The 18,780-nt window shown below is 45.6% G+C and overlaps 1 protein-coding gene and 1 long non-coding RNA gene across 2 annotated transcripts in view; both read left to right on the top strand.

The window, feature by feature from the left end:
- Window positions 1-18,780, top strand: part of LOC125947103 (uncharacterized) — a 64,823-nt gene that overhangs the window by 25,853 nt on the left and 20,190 nt on the right. Inside the window, exons 3-4 of the mRNA XM_049671451.1 lie at window positions 13,501-13,596; window positions 18,120-18,236. Coding sequence (XP_049527408.1) covers window positions 13,501-13,596; window positions 18,120-18,236 — 213 coding nt within the window. The remainder of the gene's footprint in view (window positions 1-13,500; window positions 13,597-18,119; window positions 18,237-18,780) is intronic.
- On the top strand, window positions 250-2,096 carry LOC125946717 (uncharacterized). The gene is made up of 3 exons (XR_007467806.1): window positions 250-627; window positions 840-926; window positions 1,943-2,096. It is a non-coding gene; the product is annotated as an uncharacterized LOC125946717 (long non-coding RNA).

Here is an 18,780-nt window from a genome sequence, read left to right on the forward strand (position 1 = left end):
GCTACTTGTGGACAGTTTCTGGTGAGCCGGTTGATGCCAGCTGACGCTCAAACGGAAATTTCGCTTCGGTATTGGTTTTTTTAGCGGTGGACCTGCATTTTTTTTTCTTCGCGAAGAAATCTTGCAAAGTATATAAATGTTCGCCGAACGCGCTTATTCGACGAACTGGCTCGGCTTCAGAACATTCCGACGAGCAGTTCCTTGGGGTGACATTACCACATTTGAATGTTTAAGAAAGAAGCCCCCAAAATAATTACGTACGAGCGACTGCTTACATTCCGTGTCACGAGAAGTTCATGTTACCTGCGCTAAGGGCGAGCTTCGCTTCACTTTTGAACTCGTGACATATTTTCTCGCTTTTTAGCACTCTATATATTAGTGTCGCTTTTATGTGTTGTTTATTGATATTCATGGTGGTACCTGTTTCATTTTCTAGGTGTGACGTATGGCGGAATTACGCCCAAAGAGCAGATCTTGAGGGACTCGCACGGGAGCAAATGTACAACGGCTACCGCCTCTGCTCGGACCACTTCGCTGAAAATGCCTACGCCGACCCTGCCAAAACACGACTCCTGTGGACGGCTGTTCCCACTGCTGCAGTGGAAGTGGGGTCCCCGATCGACGAGGGTAAGAAAAACAATTTATTAGCGGTTGCGAATGTGTGCGCATTTGTAGTTCGTTTTCACGCGCCTTATCGCTTGATACATAATTCACGTTCCATATTTAAGCATGAGTTCAAGGTGTGTCCTTTACATTGGATTTCATGCAACCAGCTTAATGTACAACTGCCTTCCTTCGCTACCTCCTTAACCGAGACCGATTTCTACCCTATCTTCCAGGACCCTCCCGGGCAGAAGCCACAGAAGCCACGGCTGGTTCGGCTCAAGACCACCCTGCCGGCCAAAAGAGCGTCGTCCAGGTTGTAGGTATGCAAAGGCCGACTTGTTGATTTTGGGCATTAAGGCAGGCGGCGTGCATTCTTGCTTTGTGTAGAACTAGTATGCAAGATACGGCGCAAAAGTGAACAGCACGGAGCGCTTCTTTCTTTCTTTTTTCATGTCGTCTGCTACGGCTTCGTGTGACGTTACGCCGCGAAATTTGTTGCGCGTGCTCCAGGGAATTGCGTTCTTTTCGTTTTTACTTAATATTCGATGATCATGCGTGGTAAAGGGTGTTTCAAACTGCTGGTGTAGCTAACGCTGCGAATATTTTCCAGCTTCCTGACGCAGCGAAAGATGCGAATATCTTCTTTTCACAACGACAGAATTCACGCTCGTAAGAAGACGCAGCCCACTTGGCCTTGCTGTAAGCGGCATATCTGTCGCCCGCCGTTGTCGCTTATCGGACATGGCGTTACACTTTGAAACACGAGGTCGCAGAAATAAATTGAGTTTCGATAGGGCCGAAGTTAACGCACGCCGCCGATGGTCGAAATATTTCGCAGTCGGTTATTACGGCGTGTCTCACGCACGCATCGTGGTACGTAAAATCGCACAATTCAATACGACGAAGCTAAGTCTTGGGTACAGGCTGCAACGATCTCCATAATTTTCGTTGTATAGTAGAAATTTTACAGGAGCAGGTGTGCGCGTGCCGGCGCAGAGCAGCTTTTAAATTATTTTGACTTAATTACCTCTTGTGGGCTGTGTAGGCAATGGTAAAGCGAAAGTAAATTTAAAAAAAAGAAACTGCAATACTACAATGTTCCTAGCCAGCTAATGAGACAACACCAATGCTAAACATGTTACGTAATTGTACAATAGCAATGCAACTTTGAGCAAAGCTTAATGTCTCTTAGAGGAATATTTTTAGTTGAAGTCATGCAAAGATACACAATCGAAGCTGACCCGCATAAGTTGGAAGCGCCATTTTGCGAAAAAAGTGCTGAGACTTGTTTAAAACATGTGACCTAAAATGCTGCTCATTTCCCCCTTATTTCCAGAAGATGGCCCCGAAACAGCCAGCACAGTCTCCCCTGGATCGGCCTCTCATGCAGATAATGGTAAGTGTATGCTAGAAATAATGCTAAATATCATTAAATGCATTTTTTTTTTGCAAATAGCCAGCATTCGTTAAGTTTTGCAACTTGTATGCCTTCAGCGGGCGAGCCTGGAGGGCTGCTATATTCCGGGCGCCGCGGAATAGAGGACAACAAATGAAGTCACAAGATTTCGTTCTTTTTCTTCAATTACCAGAATTAAGTAATGAGTCTAAGAGTGCTGTGTAGGAAGAACCTGTAAGCAGAGTTTGTTTCAAGAAAAGAGATATTAGCACTTAATCAGAAGGCCATATATGAACCGCAAATACTTTAGCATGTAAATATTTCAGCGAGTTAGGGTTTTATGGCGTAATTGCTTGGTAGCGCAACACTAACACAGACTGAACAAATAACAGACACGGACAAGCGCGTACTCGCAGCTTACACATTATAAAAAGAAATATAATTAAGTATGCATCTTCTTCGTGTGCCTTTGATTCAATAAAATGTCAGTTGCGATTATGCGCTTACCGTTGTGTGTTCTTTCTTCATTCTGTTTTTTAGTGCGGTACCAATTTGCATACCTTAAGATTCCGTAATGTGCACTAAGAAAAAATATTATAACGGTTGTTTGTGTTCATGCCGATGTTGTGGTCCTGAGCCATAGATTGTTGAGTCAACAGATATGAACGCCCTGCGCTCGACGTTATTTCTGTTTATACATTCCAGCCAGTTCACACCGGTTTACCCCGAATCCCCAGTGGCTGGACCATCTGGCCTTTCCACGTGCGGCCGTTCGGACGAGTGTGTGCCGTGCCAAGAAACATCCGGCCAGAAAAAACAAAGTAAGAACACACGTTTTGCTGACGCTTTCTTGCTTATCTGTGAATCATGTTTGGTCATATTAATCTTTTTAACCGAACACAGTGGGTCCTTCTTTTTTAGCAAGAAATATTACAAATTATTTGCATGACAAAGTTGTATACAACGCCTTTACATGTTCCACATGTGATAGGTCGCATATATGAAGAGAAGTCCAAGCAAACCATGAATGAAAATATGATATTTGCCAACATTTATCATCTTATGCTACCGTTCATGTGCGATGCCATATCATGAAGCGCTGTTAATATGGAAGCTGATTTTGATAACCACAGCTATGTGTATCTAATAAAGCGTCAAATTCTAAGATGTACCTGAACCGCTCACGAATTAGCAATTATGTATGTCAAAGAATTTTATTATATGCATCAATATTATCGAGCGACGATATTTAGTCTTCATATGTCGCCAACGAAATCCCCTTTACCAAAGTACATGACACTCGATTATAGATAGGACGCTGTGCTCGCCCTGTGTACCTATGCTGACCCAGACATAAGCTATATTTTATGCATCTCTCTTTACAGCTTCCGCACAACCTCACCGAGGCCCGAACAGAAAGGTCTACTCACCAAAGACCACAGCCGTCATCAAGCGGTTAAAGAATGATGCGCAAAGGTATCGGAAGGCAGCTAGGCTAAAAAGCCGCCGCAAAATTACTACACAGGAAGCACTCGAGAAGTTGAAGCTTCGTGTGAACCCTCAGTTCTACGAACTCATGAGTAACCAAGTGGCACTCCATTGTCGCAAGAGGAAGGGAAGGAGGTGGTCTCGAGAGGTGAAGGAATTTGCCTTGAATATGTATTTTCATGGGCCAAGTTCCTACCGCCAACTCGCGAAAGTGCTGGCTTTGCCATCGCCGAGGACCCTTCGAAGGTGGTTATCTGAAATTCCAATGACTCCCGGAATTATTTCCAATGTATTGGATATTCTTAAAGATGCAGCAAAAAATTGGCCATTAGAAGATCGGGCATGCATAATTGCATTTGATGAAATGTCAGTGAGACCAAATTTGCAGTGTGACACAAAACATGATGTTGTCATTGGATTTTCAGATGATGGCTCGGAGAGGACCACAGCGGTGGCAAATGTAGCGTTTGTAGCACTCCTTTCCGGAATCTCGCGATCGTGGGTGATGCCAGTGGCGTTCACTGTTGCCAGAACTGCTCTGCGTGCGGAAAACATTAAGAGACTGCTGCTGGCCTTGATAGCACAGCTTGCAGAATGTCAACTGTACGTGAAAGCCGTGGTGTGCGATCAGGGGTCAAGTAATATAAAATTATTTGATGAATTGGCAGCCACACCGCAAAATCCGTACTTTGAAGTGAACGGGCACAAAGTTTATTTCTTCTTTGACACTCCACACCTATTGAAGTGCACAAGAAATAACCTTCGAGCCCCTCACAAGCTTTTCATTGGCACCGAAATTGTGGACTGGAGCTACATTCGTGAGCTCTACGAGTGCTCCTACCCACATAGAGTGAAATTGGCGAGAAAATTGACATTGGATCATATCTATAGGAGGCCTTTCAACAGCATGAAGGTCAAGTTCGCGGCGCAAGTCTTGAGCGAGTCTGTGTCGGTAGCTATGTCAGTCATGATTTCTCTTGGTAAGCTACCTGCGACTGCCAAATCTACTGCAGATTTCATAGAAAACATAGACAAGCTATTTGATTGCCTCAACAGCAAAACTGCCACTGCCAGTACTCCTGGCAAAATTAATTATGCTCTAAGTGCCACCTCAGAGCACCTGGCATTTTTACGGGAGGCAATCAAATGGATATCGTGCTGGAGGTTTGACAGCCCTAGGCAGCCGCACACCATCCGTGGCTGGCTGGTCACCATACAGGCTGCCCTTATGCTGTGGGAAGACCTTCATAAAAATTGAATGAATGTTGGGCTCAACGTCCTCGTCACCTGCTCTGCATGATCAGTTCATTATTCACGAACGTGTTACTATGAACCTTCGTTTGTGGCCTCCTGACTCGTCGCCTGCATCAAGACTCGCTGGAGAACCTATTCGGCACATTGAGGCAGAAGCATGGCTGCAATGAGCATCCAAATGTGTTTCAATTTATCGCTGCCTTGAAACACGTTTTTGTTGGGAAACTGTCAAACTTGTCGTCGCGTGGGAATTGCGAAGTTGTAGATTCGCACTTACTTGCGCGGCTGTGCATAGGTGAGTATCGAGCTCAACAGGCCGTTGTAACAAACGCTTTTCTCAAGCGAAACGTCGGGTGAAGACCTCCTTGACATCACGGAGGAGAATGCCTTGTACTGCTTTGCGGGCGGCATCACGCAGCGATTCCTTGAGAATAGGCCAGCAGATTGTACCTGTGAGCCATTACTAAGGAGTGGTGATCCGGCATTCTCAGGTTCCCACCAAACTTTAGCCATGCTTCAGTCTCATGGTAAGGAAGGCGGTCTTTTTGCCAATTCAACGCTGCCTTCTGTTGTTTTTTTCGAGGCAGTGAAGGACATGGAGAAATGTTTTGTGGAACACATAGGCGTGGTTGCGCATTTGTGCAGCGTGACTACTGTGCTGAAAGATAAGCTAAACAGCAGCCTGCCCAAAGAAATCTTTTGCTCTGAAAAGTGCCGCTTGGAGCTGCTCCGGCAGTTCTGCTATGCACGGCTTATGCTGCACATAAATGACGTGAATCGGGCCCTCAAAAAACAGCGTGAGAGAAAATCCACTGCAAAAAGAAAGCTCCAGAAGCTTCAAGATTAGGAAAAATTGTCTTACTAAGAGCTTATTATTTTTGTAAATGCAGCGTTCATTTGGGCAGTCTGCTGAATAGGCTATCTTTACAAGACGCAGTGCATTTCGATGTCTGCGCAAACAGCGTGCAAGGTACTGTCTTTATGAAGATATTCATAGCTCACATTGTTGCGCTATAATTCACTGCTATGATACACGAATTTTGAGATCTTGTACTTGGTGCGGTGCAGTTTCACAAGTACTAATACTGCTCGGCATTCATGCCACGAATATTTCCATTTAAATACCAAATGAGGAGAAAGAAGCTCCTTCTAGAAGAGTCCAGAAATATTTTAGTAAGTCAAGAAAGCACGCTGTGCCACAAGCAAGTGTACCAGCAAAGTTCAGGGGCTTTCACCGGTTCGTTAAGGCGTCTTCGAAAGTCAGATGACAAATTACCTCCAGCCAGTTACAAAACTAATAGTACAGCTCAGGTACTGTTTATGCTTCCAACAGGACGCACTAAGCTTAGCTTATGAGCTCTATAAAAGAAATACTTTATGTGATTCAGGCATATTAGAGGAATGCCTGAAAATCAGTCACAATAGACTCGTTCTGAGCTATCTGCCCTGGCTGATTCATTAAATGCAATCGACCTGAGTTACTTTGGTGAACATTTTTCCATGTCCCGAAGGTCCGCGTTCCGTAATACCTTTGCGCATCACTCTGTCCTAGCCCAGTTTCCAATGATGATTAACCATCGACATTCACCTATGCTGCATTTACTTTCTGTCGATGGAAAGCTCTGTCTGCAGGGTGACATTTGTTGTTTGATGTTGCATGATTGTGATACTCATGCCTAAACTGTGATAGAAAATATGTGCATCACAAATTGCGAGGAATAACTGCAATATACTGCTGTAGAATTCTGTAATGGTGCCGTGTTGGCAATGCTGCAGCCTTGAACGAGGGTTTTTTCCCCGCCATGGTGGTCTAGTGGTTATGGCACTCGGCTGCTGATCCGAAGGTCGCGGGATCGAATCCCGGCCGTGGCGGCTGCATTTCGATGGAGGCGAAATGTTGAGGCCCGTGTGCTGTGCGATGTCAGTGCACGCTAAAGAATCCCCAGGTGGTCGAAATTTCAGGAGACCTCCACTACGGTGTCTCTCATAATCAGAGCTGGTTTTGGGACGTTAAACCCCACAAATAAATCAATCAAATCAATTTAACGAGGGTTTACGCGATGTATCGAGAAATAAAAACCAAGTGTTAAAATGTAAATATAATTTCCTCATTATGTAACGGTACATTAGCACAAGCTGAGTTATGTAGGAAATTAGCTTGCTATAGAAGGTTGTTTCGACTAGCAATTTTCGCAGAAAAAGAAAAAGGAGCTGGCAATGTTGGGCTCAACGTCCTCGTCACCTGCTCTGCATGATCAGTTCATTATTCACGAACGTGTTACTATGAACATTCGTTTGTGGTGAATTGTACTGTGTACAGCCAATGAACGTGGTGACCCCTGCAGCGATAATCTATATACGATGAATTGTGTGAAGACTTCTCTTATGTTTGTGTAACCAATACAGATGCCAACATTTGTATTTACTGTACGAATTACACAGCTCTGTGCTATTGTGGTATGTATTGAGTTTTATCGTTTGCAATACGTTGCTAATAAAATCAGTGAATACACCACATTTTCCGACTACTCAATTTTCTTGCTCAAACAAAATTGTCACGCTTCGAGCTTGCTAGCTCGCGTGCATTTTAACTGAGAAATATTTCCTAACAAATGTTTCGTGGACGTGCTCAACGTCAGAGAAAATTAGCGACCGAAAGCTGTAGAAAACAGTATATGCAGCAGCAACACAATCTAAAAAAGATGCAAGCGGTGCTCTTTTCCGCTTGCGGCTCACAAAGCGGTCGCGCGCTCGTCGAGCGCATGATAATGATGATAAGTGGTTCTTGAGGGAAAGGGAAAGGTTGGCGCTATCTTCTGCAGCCCTTGAGGGAGCACGGCTCAGCGCCAACGAGCGCATAGCAGACGACAAGCAGCTCGGCGTTTCCTCCTCTCTCATCAAGAAAAGCGTTGCCATAGCAGCATCAGCAATTTTTTTATTGTTTATTGGTTTCACAGTTTGGCCTACCAAACACCAGGGGACAAATTGGCGCTAGTGACGCAAACATCGTTTACCCGGGGGGTATACCAGCTGACCTAGCCCTGGCATCGTCGCGAACACCGTTTTCATGCACGGCGATCCCAGAGCCCGGCCCTACCGTGTCGAAGACTACCGGGACACTTTGGCCAAACTTGGTGCGCTCCCCGACGTTTTGGCGTTGGGGGCGTATCAAATGAACCACGTGTGGGCTGTGACAATGACGAGTGCTGACGCTGTTCAGAAATTGCTCTCCGCCGTCGACGTGAAGGTAAAGGATCGCCCATGTTTGCTCATTGATCCAAATAACCGCGAGATTCGCTTAAAGTTGCATTGGTTGCTGCACGGCGTGACCGACGAAGACGTACGTGTGGCCCTGTCACCCTACGGGAAAGTGTTGGAAGTGACGCGAGAGAAGTGGAGAGCGCAAGGCGTCACTGAAAAGGGCTCGACGACACGCTCAGTGGGACTAAAATTGCATACCGACGTCAAAGTCGATGACATCCCACATCAGCTCAAGATTGCCGAAGAGTTGACTCTCGTTGTTGTCCCGGGCCGCGCTCCGCTGTGTCTGCGCTGCAAGAGCACCGGACACATACGTCGCGACTGCAAGGTGCCGCGCTGCAATCGTTGTCGCCGCTTCGGCCACAATGACGCGGATTTCACGAGGACATACGCCAGCGTGACCGGACCAGTCCAGGCAAACGACGCATCGGATCACCTCATGGACGAGGCAGACTCGGAGGAAACAGCAGGAGTGAGCCAAAACTCGGCTACCCAAGATGGTTCGCAGAGCACTCAACAGGACGCCCGCCGTGATGCACCAGGTAAGCCCGAAGCCGGGCTTCCACATGAAGCCGTAGAAGGGCGGAATGAAAAGGGTGATGCAAGTAGCACCGGCAACACTTCGTCCGGCGGAGCCGTAGAGACCCCCTCCGAGCCAGAGCCGATGATCGGTATTGACAGTGACAGTGCCAGTGCGGCTGGGAAGCGGCCCCACGACGCCGATGAAAACGAGAAGGGATCTAGTGCTGGCGCAACGGACGAGCCCCCTGCGAAAACGCCTCCCGTGCGGCGTCCTCCCTTTCGGCCACGGCCGAGCACGTTGACGGAGCGCAAGACGGCGGAAACGCCGCCTTTGCCGCCGTGAGGACTTTACCGCGGCAAGGCATTCAGGAGCAAAGCGCAGTTGTGAGGTAAGCGTCATGCCCCCGGGTTTTTCAACGCCTCACAATGATGCTAATGGATAAGTCGATTCGTGTGGCGACTTTAAACGTGCGTGGGCTTGCCTCACGCAGGAAACAGAATCAACTCTACCGACTAGTAAGCGACTTTGACCTGGACATTTTAGCTGTGCAGGAAACGAAAGTCGAGGGCGACGAGGAAACCGGGGGCATGGTGCGCCAATTCTTAGCGCGATACTGTGCTCTAGTGAGCCATGCTGTGGGAACCTCTTCCGGCTGCGTGTTGTTCGTCCGACAGAGTCTTGGAGCCAGAATAGAAGCCGTTACGTCATGCCCGTCTGGTCGGCTTATTGTATGTGATTTTTTGTTTTCTTCATTGGAGTGGCGTGTAATTTGTTTGTATGCACCGACTGTTGCTGATGAAAGACGCAGATTTTTCGAACGGCTAAAACAGTATACCCGGTGTAATAGGCTTGTCATTATTACCGGCGACTTCAACTGCGTTCTTTCAGCCCGCGATAAAACTAGCCCTCGACCGTACAAGGACGCAAGCACCGTTGTCCTAAATCAGATATTAAGGGACGATGGCTTGGAGGACGTGGCTGAATGTCTTGGTGGTGGGAGGACTACACAGTACACCCACTTTCAGGCAGCCAGCCACGCTCGCCTAGATAGAGCATATGTAAGCCTTGATTTGATACCCTTTTGCAAGGAGTACCAAGTGTGCGCCATTTCATTTAGTGATCACTGCTTGGTTAGCTATTTAGTATCAAGCGCGAAAGAGAGAAAAAAGGGCTTCCAGTGGCAACTATGGAAATTTAATTCGAAATTACTAAGCGATGATATGCTTATGGCGGACGTAATGAAGCGAGTTGAAGAAATGAAAGCTGTGGGTAACACGTCACACAGAGAAAAATGGGAGAACTTCAAGCAGTCGGTTAAAATGAAAGCAATAGAGCGCGCGAGTGCGACATGCAGAGAAAAAAGAATTGAAGAAAAACAGATGCGCAGGAGCCTGGAAAAATTGACCAGTGAAGAATGTAGGATGCCCGGCATGTTCATAGATGATATTCGCGCACTGAAGCATAAACTAGAACAGTTCGATACCGAAAGATACCGCGGTGCTCTGGTAAGGGCAAGGGCTGAAAGGCTGATAATGGGAGAAGCACCGTCAAAAAGAGCGTTGGGCTCAGAAAAGTGGCACGCGCGACGCAATCAGATAGCGGAAATTGAACACGGTGGGGAAGTCAGCGACGCAGCAGAAGATATTGAGCGCGCTTTCTTTGAGCACTACAGTGCTTTATTCGCAGACTGTTCAGTTGACATTGACCGTTTTAAGAAGGACTTTTTAACGTTGATGCCAAAACTAGACGACAACACGAAAGAAATATTGGAGGATCCTATTTCACAAGAGGAAGTGAAAAGTGCTATTGAAAGTATGCATCCGGGGAAGTCCCCGGGCCCTGATGGTCTGACCTCAGCCTTCTATAAATTTTTGAAAGGAGCGATCTCGCCCGTATTAGCCGATGTATACAACGAGGCATTCGAGCTCAAAGTATTACCCCCGTCCTTTTCATCTTCACACACTGTTCTTATACCGAAATCAGAAGACCCCGTTGCATTGCGCAGAGTAACTTCTTACCGCCCAATATGCCTCACTAATGGTGATTATAAGATAATGATGAAACTTTTAGCCAAGAGGTTGCAGACAGTCATTACGGAGCTCGTGGGGCCTCATCAAACGTGTGGCATTAAAGGCCGGATTATCTTCTCTAATATACACGTAGCGCGGAGTACTCTCGAATGTTGCGACGCAATGGGTGCACGAGTGGCAATGCTCCAAATTGATCTAGAGAAAGCGTTCGACAGGGTGCCTCATGAAGTTCTTTTGTGTATTCTCGATCATGTGAATTTGGGTAAAATAATTAGAGAGGGGGTTGCCATGGCGTACCGGGACTGCTCAACGCGGCTAATTGTCAACAAGGCGGTGGGGCAGCGCATCCAAGTCAAGCGTTCGGTGCGTCAGGGTTGCCCTCTCTCGCCACTGTTGTTTTGTTTATATATAGAGTCGTTTTGTTTGAGTGTCATAGAGAATGACTGTGTCCGCGGGTTTAAATTGCATGAGGTTGAAGTACGGCTGCTGGCTTATGCGGACGATATTGCCGTGTTTTGCACAGATTCCTACAGTATAACACAGGCTGTCAAATGTGTTAAACGTTTCTGTGCTGTGAGTGGCAGCGCAGTAAACTGGGGCAAGTGCCTGGGATTCTGGCACGGAGACTGGCCGGAGGCCCCGGACACCTTTGCCAACATGAGTTTCGTAACGACTCCGGTTAAATACTTGGGAGCTCCCCTCCAGTGCTACAAAGACAGTGAATCGTACTGGAGGAGTGAAGTCGATAACCTGCGGGACAAAGTAAACAAGTGGAATGGCTGGAATTGGTCTATGTTTTCCAGAGCTACAATTTGTAACATTTTTTTAGTGAGCAAACTTTGGTATATCCTCCAAGTGTTGCACTGCTCAAGGGTATACATTCAGAAAATTCACCGTGTGTTCGCTGTGTTTGTGTGGGCATCGTCTTGGGAAAGATCAAGTCGAACCAATTTATTTCTTCGAGTTCGAAATGGAGGACTTGGTTTGTCACATTTGTTTTTGAGACAGGTAGTCAACCGATTTTCTTTCTTCAGGGACGTAAAAAACCCGTTCCTATACACTGTATGTCAACTTCGCCTGGGGAGACACTTGCCCAACATGGTTGTCTCAACCGGCAGTTTGCCCGGTGCTGTTTATGGTTTTCTTCGTGAAGTTGTGGTTTCTTGTAGGTTTTTGTCAGCGCGGTTTTCACTAGAATACTTGAGTGTAGTCAATCGGAAAAAATTGTACAAGGACCTTTGTGATGTGGTTCTACCCGTGCCTCTATATCGATCCCTTTATGGTGCAGGCCATGGGCACAATGTTCAAAAGCGCGTTAAGGCAATGCTAATACCGTCAGGTGTTAAGACTTTCTTTTTTAAGTTACACACAGGCACGCTCACTGTCAAACCATGGATGGCTGAAAGGGGTTTTTTTGTTCCCTGGGGCACCCATTGTATAATATGCAGAAAGCAGGAGACAATTGAGCATGTATTCCTGGATTGTTGGGATGCTGTTTTTCTTTGGGATGTGCTCCAGCGCACAATCAAAAAAGAATTCCCCCTCGATGCGTATGGCATTCGCTACTTGCCAATAGAAAGTGATGACGGCACCCCATTCGATATGGTAATGCTCATGGCCCTGCATAGCATTTGGAAATGCAGAATGGCAGTAAGGCACGTTGATCTCGACGCAAGAGCGGCTCGCCAGTATTTTAAAGAAAGCATAAGGGACTTTGTGAAAGAACCAAAGTTGCTAGAATGTATCCCAGAATGGTTGCCTCGGGTGGAATTATTACTGACGATGAGACAATTTTAGCGTGTACGCGTCCGCACAAGTTGAGCGGTCGTATTTAACGAATATTGTGATTGTGATTCTGTTTTGTGATTCTCTGTGAATCTATGCATTTCTGTGTGTGCCAAAGACCGGCAATAAAGAAAAAAAAGAAAAGCTTCGTGGCGTAGTGGTTAGCGCCGCGCGTTCGGAAGCGAGGGGTCCCTGGTTCGATTCCGCGCTACGGACACAACTTTCGGAATTTTTTTTTAAACGCCGGAAGCGTTCTCCGGAAGCCGGAAGCTGGCTTCCGTAACCGGAAGCGTAACCGGAAGCGGAACCGGAAGTGGAAACGGAAGTGGAACCGGAAGCGGAAGTCGGCTTCCGGTTATACTATACGTATACATATAGATGTATATATGGGTATACATACATATACGGACACACAACGCCATCTATTGAGCAATTCATAAAACTAGACGTGGCTACCTACTACGACGGGGACGAACAGGTGCCGCTATAAGGAGCTTCGCCCCTAAAATTTACGATCAACCTAAACATTTTTAATCGACCCTCAGATCCCACCGCATGGGTTTCGCTTGCACTAATGCATGGATGTGTGTGTGCGTGTGTGTGTGTGTGCGTGTGTGTGCGTGTGTGCGTGTGTGTGGCGTGTGTGTGCTTGAGTGTGTGTGCATGCGTGCGCGCGCGCGTGTGCGTGTGCGTGTGTGTGTGTGTGTGTGTGTGTGTGTGTGTGTGTGTGTGTGTGTGTGTGTGTGTGTGTGTGTGTGTGTGTGTGTGTGTGTGTGTGTGTGTGTGTGTGTGTGTGTGTGTGTGTTGGGCTTGAGTATGTGTGTGTGTGTGCATGTATGTTTGTGCTTGAGTGTGTGTGCATGGTGGTGGTGGTGGTGGTGGTGTGTGTGTGTGTTATGTGCTAGGCCGAGGCTCCGTGTTCGTTTCCCTGTCGCATTTCGACGAGGTGAAAGGCGAGAGTGCTCGTGTGCTGAAATTTAGGGGCACGTTGGAGAATCCATGGTGGCGAAAATTATCCGCAGTCGTCCATCACGGAGTCTACACCAACCCCAGTGTTTCTTTCTTTTTTTTTTGTTTTGTTTTGTTTTTGTTTTTTTTTGTTTTTTTGACGTCAAACACCCTGGCAATGGATATGCTATTAATTTCTTTTATTTCAGTGGAACCGACTGGCGGGGAGGACGGCTTGGGTGGCGGCGGTGATCCTCCCGCGTACGTAAAGCCGCCTCCGACGACGACGAAAGTGGCACCAACAGGTTAGAGCCCACGTTATCGGACTCTCCAACTTTGCAATGAATGGACACTAAATGCGCAAAATTATAGCCTCTATACGTAAACGCAAACGTCGGATAAGTTCACCTTGGCAGAAATGACCATTAAAGAAGACACGTAAAGCTCAAACCCCGATCCGGCTGTCACTTGACCAGATCGCTCGGTTTCTCGCCCACAAGAGCCTCGAGTGACTAACCAGTGATACTCGGGCGGGACGAGTGCGGGCTTCCTTCACCTCAGCACTCCTCCGTGAATTGCGGTGAAGCACGTCTTCCCCTCGGTCGATGTAGCTGGGTGCGTTTTGGGTGCCCGTCGCCTCTGCACCTCGAGGTGAAATACAAACACTTGTGCTGCTACCATGACCAGGCTCTGTGACAGGAATTGTGACCGGGCTCTTTCACTGAAATTTAGCTTATACTATTAAAACTTAAACGTGCCCAATACGGATTCGTACGGGGCTCATTATTTAAGTGCGACGAAATGCTTGCCGGTCAGATTATCCAATGCTGCAGGGAGAACGCGGAGAACACCGCGGAACGGATTTTATAAGACGTGTTCTATGGGTGGTCGCCATTGTGTTTACGCGTTCCTATTCTGGGTTGCTATTGTGAATATTGGTGAATTCTGCCGTGTAGTCTAATTCGACACCTTGTCAGCTCTGATTGACCCAGAAGGCTGTTACGACATCTCTGCTTGGCTCAAAATGCCTCGTCTACATGTATTGCCACCCCTCTCTGCTTTTGAAGCCACACACTTCTTCTCTCCCAGGCCAGGGCGTAAACGACGGACGACGCCGGGTTTTCGCGTTCTAATGCGAACGCATTAAAGTTACTCTAGAGTATCACAATGGTGAGTTTGTATTCACCACATAGGCACTCCAACGCAAGCGTTTCTTTATTCGACAGAATTCGCTCGCAAATATGATCCGTGCTAAGAAAGCTTCTCTCGTAGATGTTAATCTTCGCACAGCCGCTCTTGGCGTACTTTAGAAACGCGATACATCGGGCTAATTAAGTTTCCTATCGTAAATAACAACGAGAAAGCAAGAACCGGAAAAGGTAACAGCGCTTGTCCTCGTCGTATATTTCCTTGTCTCATTACCTGCTTTCGCCCTGTTGCTCTAGTTCAGGAATCAGTTGCTCATGATGCTGGCGATGGGCATAAGGAAAATTTCTTAACACGTGAACTCTATTTCTTAGCCTGTCTGGATTAGCCATGAAAGATAATTTTTTTTACCTAGTCATCACTTGGTAAAACTGTAAAAAGCAATTAGCGTAAAGAAATCACGTACACCGCTACTAAAATGATAAAGTAAATACATACTAAAATTTTCACCCCCTTACGGGTGTATAAAGGGTGCCTGGCTTGTCCCACGCCAACACCCTCACCCTTAATTGAGTCAGATCGAACGGCTGATTGGAACAAACTCTGGGAAATATTCATAATATAGCTTCACCATAGGACACAAAAACTGCGTGAAATAAACTGTAATAATATCGCTCTCACGCGTTAATGTCAAATATTTCAGCGCGCAAAAGTTGTTCCAAATTATTACACAGCTTTCAACAACGGCTTCTCTCATCCCAGGTGTAGCACACTTGACAAACTTCAAGGCCGAGGTGTTAGCAATAGAACAAGCCGACACCCTTAAGGGTGTAAAAAAATTCGCGGCGTCCCTTTCTTTTTCTGCTTGGCGATGTCTACGTTTACTCCGCCTTTTCTTAAAAGGGCCAAATACCGTGTCTCCTCACTAATGGCTTCTGCGAAGGGCCGTTCCGCTTTGCCGCACGGTGTTGTACCTGGAAATGGCAGCACGGTTGACGGAACAGGCAACAGGCCAACGATTTCGGCCAGTCTAACATCAAGCAAATCCCTCGCAAGCGCGCTTCGATTACTCATGGAACTTCAAAGTGTGGCGTCCTGTAAACTGAGGCAAACACACCACGACCTTTGACGCTACTAAACTCTGAAACGCCATCTTATTACTTAATAAATAGGGGTCCTTGAATAGCGGAATTTTTACATCAAGTTGAATACGAATGTTCCAAAAAAGTTGTCTTTCAATAGCAAATCGAATATCAAATATTCAGAATTTGTAAAAAAATGAAATCATACACTCCCTTTTTACCGAGCCTTTACCTTGTTACCGAGTCTTTTGTTGCCATTGAGCAACAAAAGGCTACTTCACAATATCTGATACACGTAATGCCGTTAACAACTTGATGTCACGTCAATAGAGAAGCTTGTAAGTCTGAAACTAAGAAAGCTACGATCATGTCTGGTGCACAACTACAGTGAAGAAAGAAAAATGGAACAGCATGTCTGAGGACCATGTAGTAAAGTGTTCATTGAAATTACAAAGGAAAATACCACAGGGCCGCATTTTTTTTTCATTCAAACATGGCGAGATTGATAATGGAATTAATAAATTGCTTTATCTAAATAGAGACAGTGAGACAGGCATACTCAATGGCTGGTAACAACTATTGAGAAGGGACCTCCCACACGTGCGTGTTCAGGAACTGCAGCATGTGAGCAACAGCTGCACCTCTCCCGCTACAGGATCATTTAGACGAGTCTCCATTTGCTTCCCTTAAGCAGCAAGAACTGTTGCTTTCCGTTACACTATCCGAACGAAACGAGTATCAGACAACCCCGAGCACTGAATTCACGAAACAGTTACGAATCTAATTGCAATACGTATTCGATTCGCATTCGAAATTTTGGTTATTTGCACATACTTTGTATTATGCCATTGTCACCATTATCACTTTAAAAACAAAAGCTTTCATCTCATTTACTGACACACTAAAGGATTTATGTTCGAAATCATTCCTTTACTTGTTACCATTCTACCCTTGGTTCCGTGACTACTTTCACACTACATTAGCGGAATTTACCGCGTAATAGGGACTTTATTCGAATATTACCTACCACACTACGTGTGGTAGGTAATATTCGGTAGATATTTGGTAGGTATTGTGGTAGGTATTGTAGGTATTTGGAAGATATTGTGGTAGGTATTTCAAGGATATTGCTGAACATAGTGTGCTACCACACTACATGTGGTAGCACACTATGTTCAGCAATATCCTTGAAATAAGGTTTTCCATTAACAGTAGAAGGCCTTACACCCTTGTGCTGTGGGATCTCCTTCTGCATGCTCACAGACTTCTACACGTTGCAGAAGGCGAAAGGTACCCGTTTGAAAGGAATTTCAAGACTGACGCCAGTCACGAGACATTTTCCAAAGTGTGGGACGAAATCCGTGGCCGTTCCAGTTACTTTTACGCTTGCTTGATTCAGTTGCATAATAGAGCGTTGTGTCAAGAAAGCAAGTGAGCCAGCAATGCATTTTTACCGTGAGTTCTATGAGGCTCAGATCTTCAAATTGGTGTCATTCCGTAAACACACTACTTTGCAGGCGTGTAAACAAGGAAGGAAAAAGGCGGCTGTGGTCACTTGCTCTACGCAGCAACGCTGACGTTTTGTCGAGTGAATCGGAAATTTAGTTGATTCTGCTCCTCTGTCATGTGGTAAAGCATATATAGATCGAAGTGTCAGGATCCTAAATGAAAGATTAAATGAACACTCTTATAAGGTGAACACAGCCGTTACCGTGCACTTGGGAATACATTGGCGAGATTGTGGATGGGATGCGTAAGCAGGGCGTCCCTGACGCTGCTGAAAAATAGAAAAGATCTCTCGGCGCGTACGTTTAGAGGGACAAGCAATTCTGATTTGGCGGCCAGCACGGACGGGCACGTGATTGTTGTAGCTGTTCATTTCGTGCGTCATGTGTGTACTATATGTTCCGGACATTTGCGAAAATAAAGCAGTCGCAAGTCGGCGCATGTGCTGGCCGCCTTCTCATCCTTGTCTTTTCGCGCTGCTATTCGGTTACCAAGAATTGAGTAGCAGTTTTTACCACCTTTGACGGCTACCTAAAAGCGCTTCCAGGAAAGAGGGCAATATTTATTGTAATATAGAAGATCAAACGTCACACTTCAACGAGAGGTGAGCAAATGTGCACCCCTGCCATGTTTAGCTGACCGAGGGGTAGCTGACCGAGGAGGTAACCAATGTGCATGTTTTCATCGCTGTGGAAACTGTAGTTCCGCCAAATTTAAGAGCTCAAGACTGAGTCGCCTGTTATAGCTTGTTTAATCGAAATGTAATTGGCTGCATGTAATTGGTTACGTGTAATTGGTTACTTCAAGAGGTACTTGAATTAGAATGAACGTTACCGAGTAATCAAAATAATCGTTAAATTACAAAAATGCCAAAGAATATTTGATTACAAGTAATTAATGAAGTGTAATTGGGTAAGTACAAGCCTTATACACATTCGTGTGGTTCTGCAGGCACTGTATGTCTAAGCAAGTGTTTGATAGATAGATTGATAGATATATTGACTGATTGATTGTAGTGATTAACAGCCGTTACGGCAAGTCTCAAAAACGCGACACGATTAAACCTCTGATGACACCATTTTATCTTGTCACAGGCACAGCAACTCACACTGGCGTCACGAGCCGATCACCGCCAGGACCATCCCCGCCAAAATCATCCTCACCGAAACCACTCTTACCAAAACCCGCCCCACCCCCTCCACCTCTTCTGGGTAAGCGCGCTTGTACAAGTGTACAAGTAATAATAATAATAATAATAATAATAATAATAATAATAATAATAATAATAATAATATAATAATAATAATAATAATAATAATAATAATAATAATAATCTTTATTACAAATAATCAATTTATACATATAATTTTGTTAGGTCAGCCGCAGCCGTCCGTGGGCTTGTATGGCAGAAACCTGGCAGTCAGGGCGATGCCTTCTCTAACCTTAGTATAAACTAAATGTAAAAGTAAAAACAAAAGAAAAAAACCATAACACAGGTTCCTCACGTAAACATGTCAAGTAAACAACACTTTATGTTCAACTGAAAACACATGGCGTACAACAATTAAAACTGAGTAAACATGCCAAGCAAACAACACTAAGTGTTCAAATGAAAACACGTAGCACACAAGAATCATTAAAGCTTAGTAAACATGGCACAAGATGTAAACAAAGTTACAACCTGTCGGGAACAGAAAAAAAAAGAAAGATCGTGAAAACAATGTGGATAACAGTCTTACATTAATTTTGGCAAAG

Source organism: Dermacentor silvarum, chromosome 7, assembly GCF_013339745.2.
Source record: "Dermacentor silvarum isolate Dsil-2018 chromosome 7, BIME_Dsil_1.4, whole genome shotgun sequence".
Taxonomy (NCBI): Eukaryota; Metazoa; Arthropoda; class Arachnida; order Ixodida; family Ixodidae; genus Dermacentor; species Dermacentor silvarum.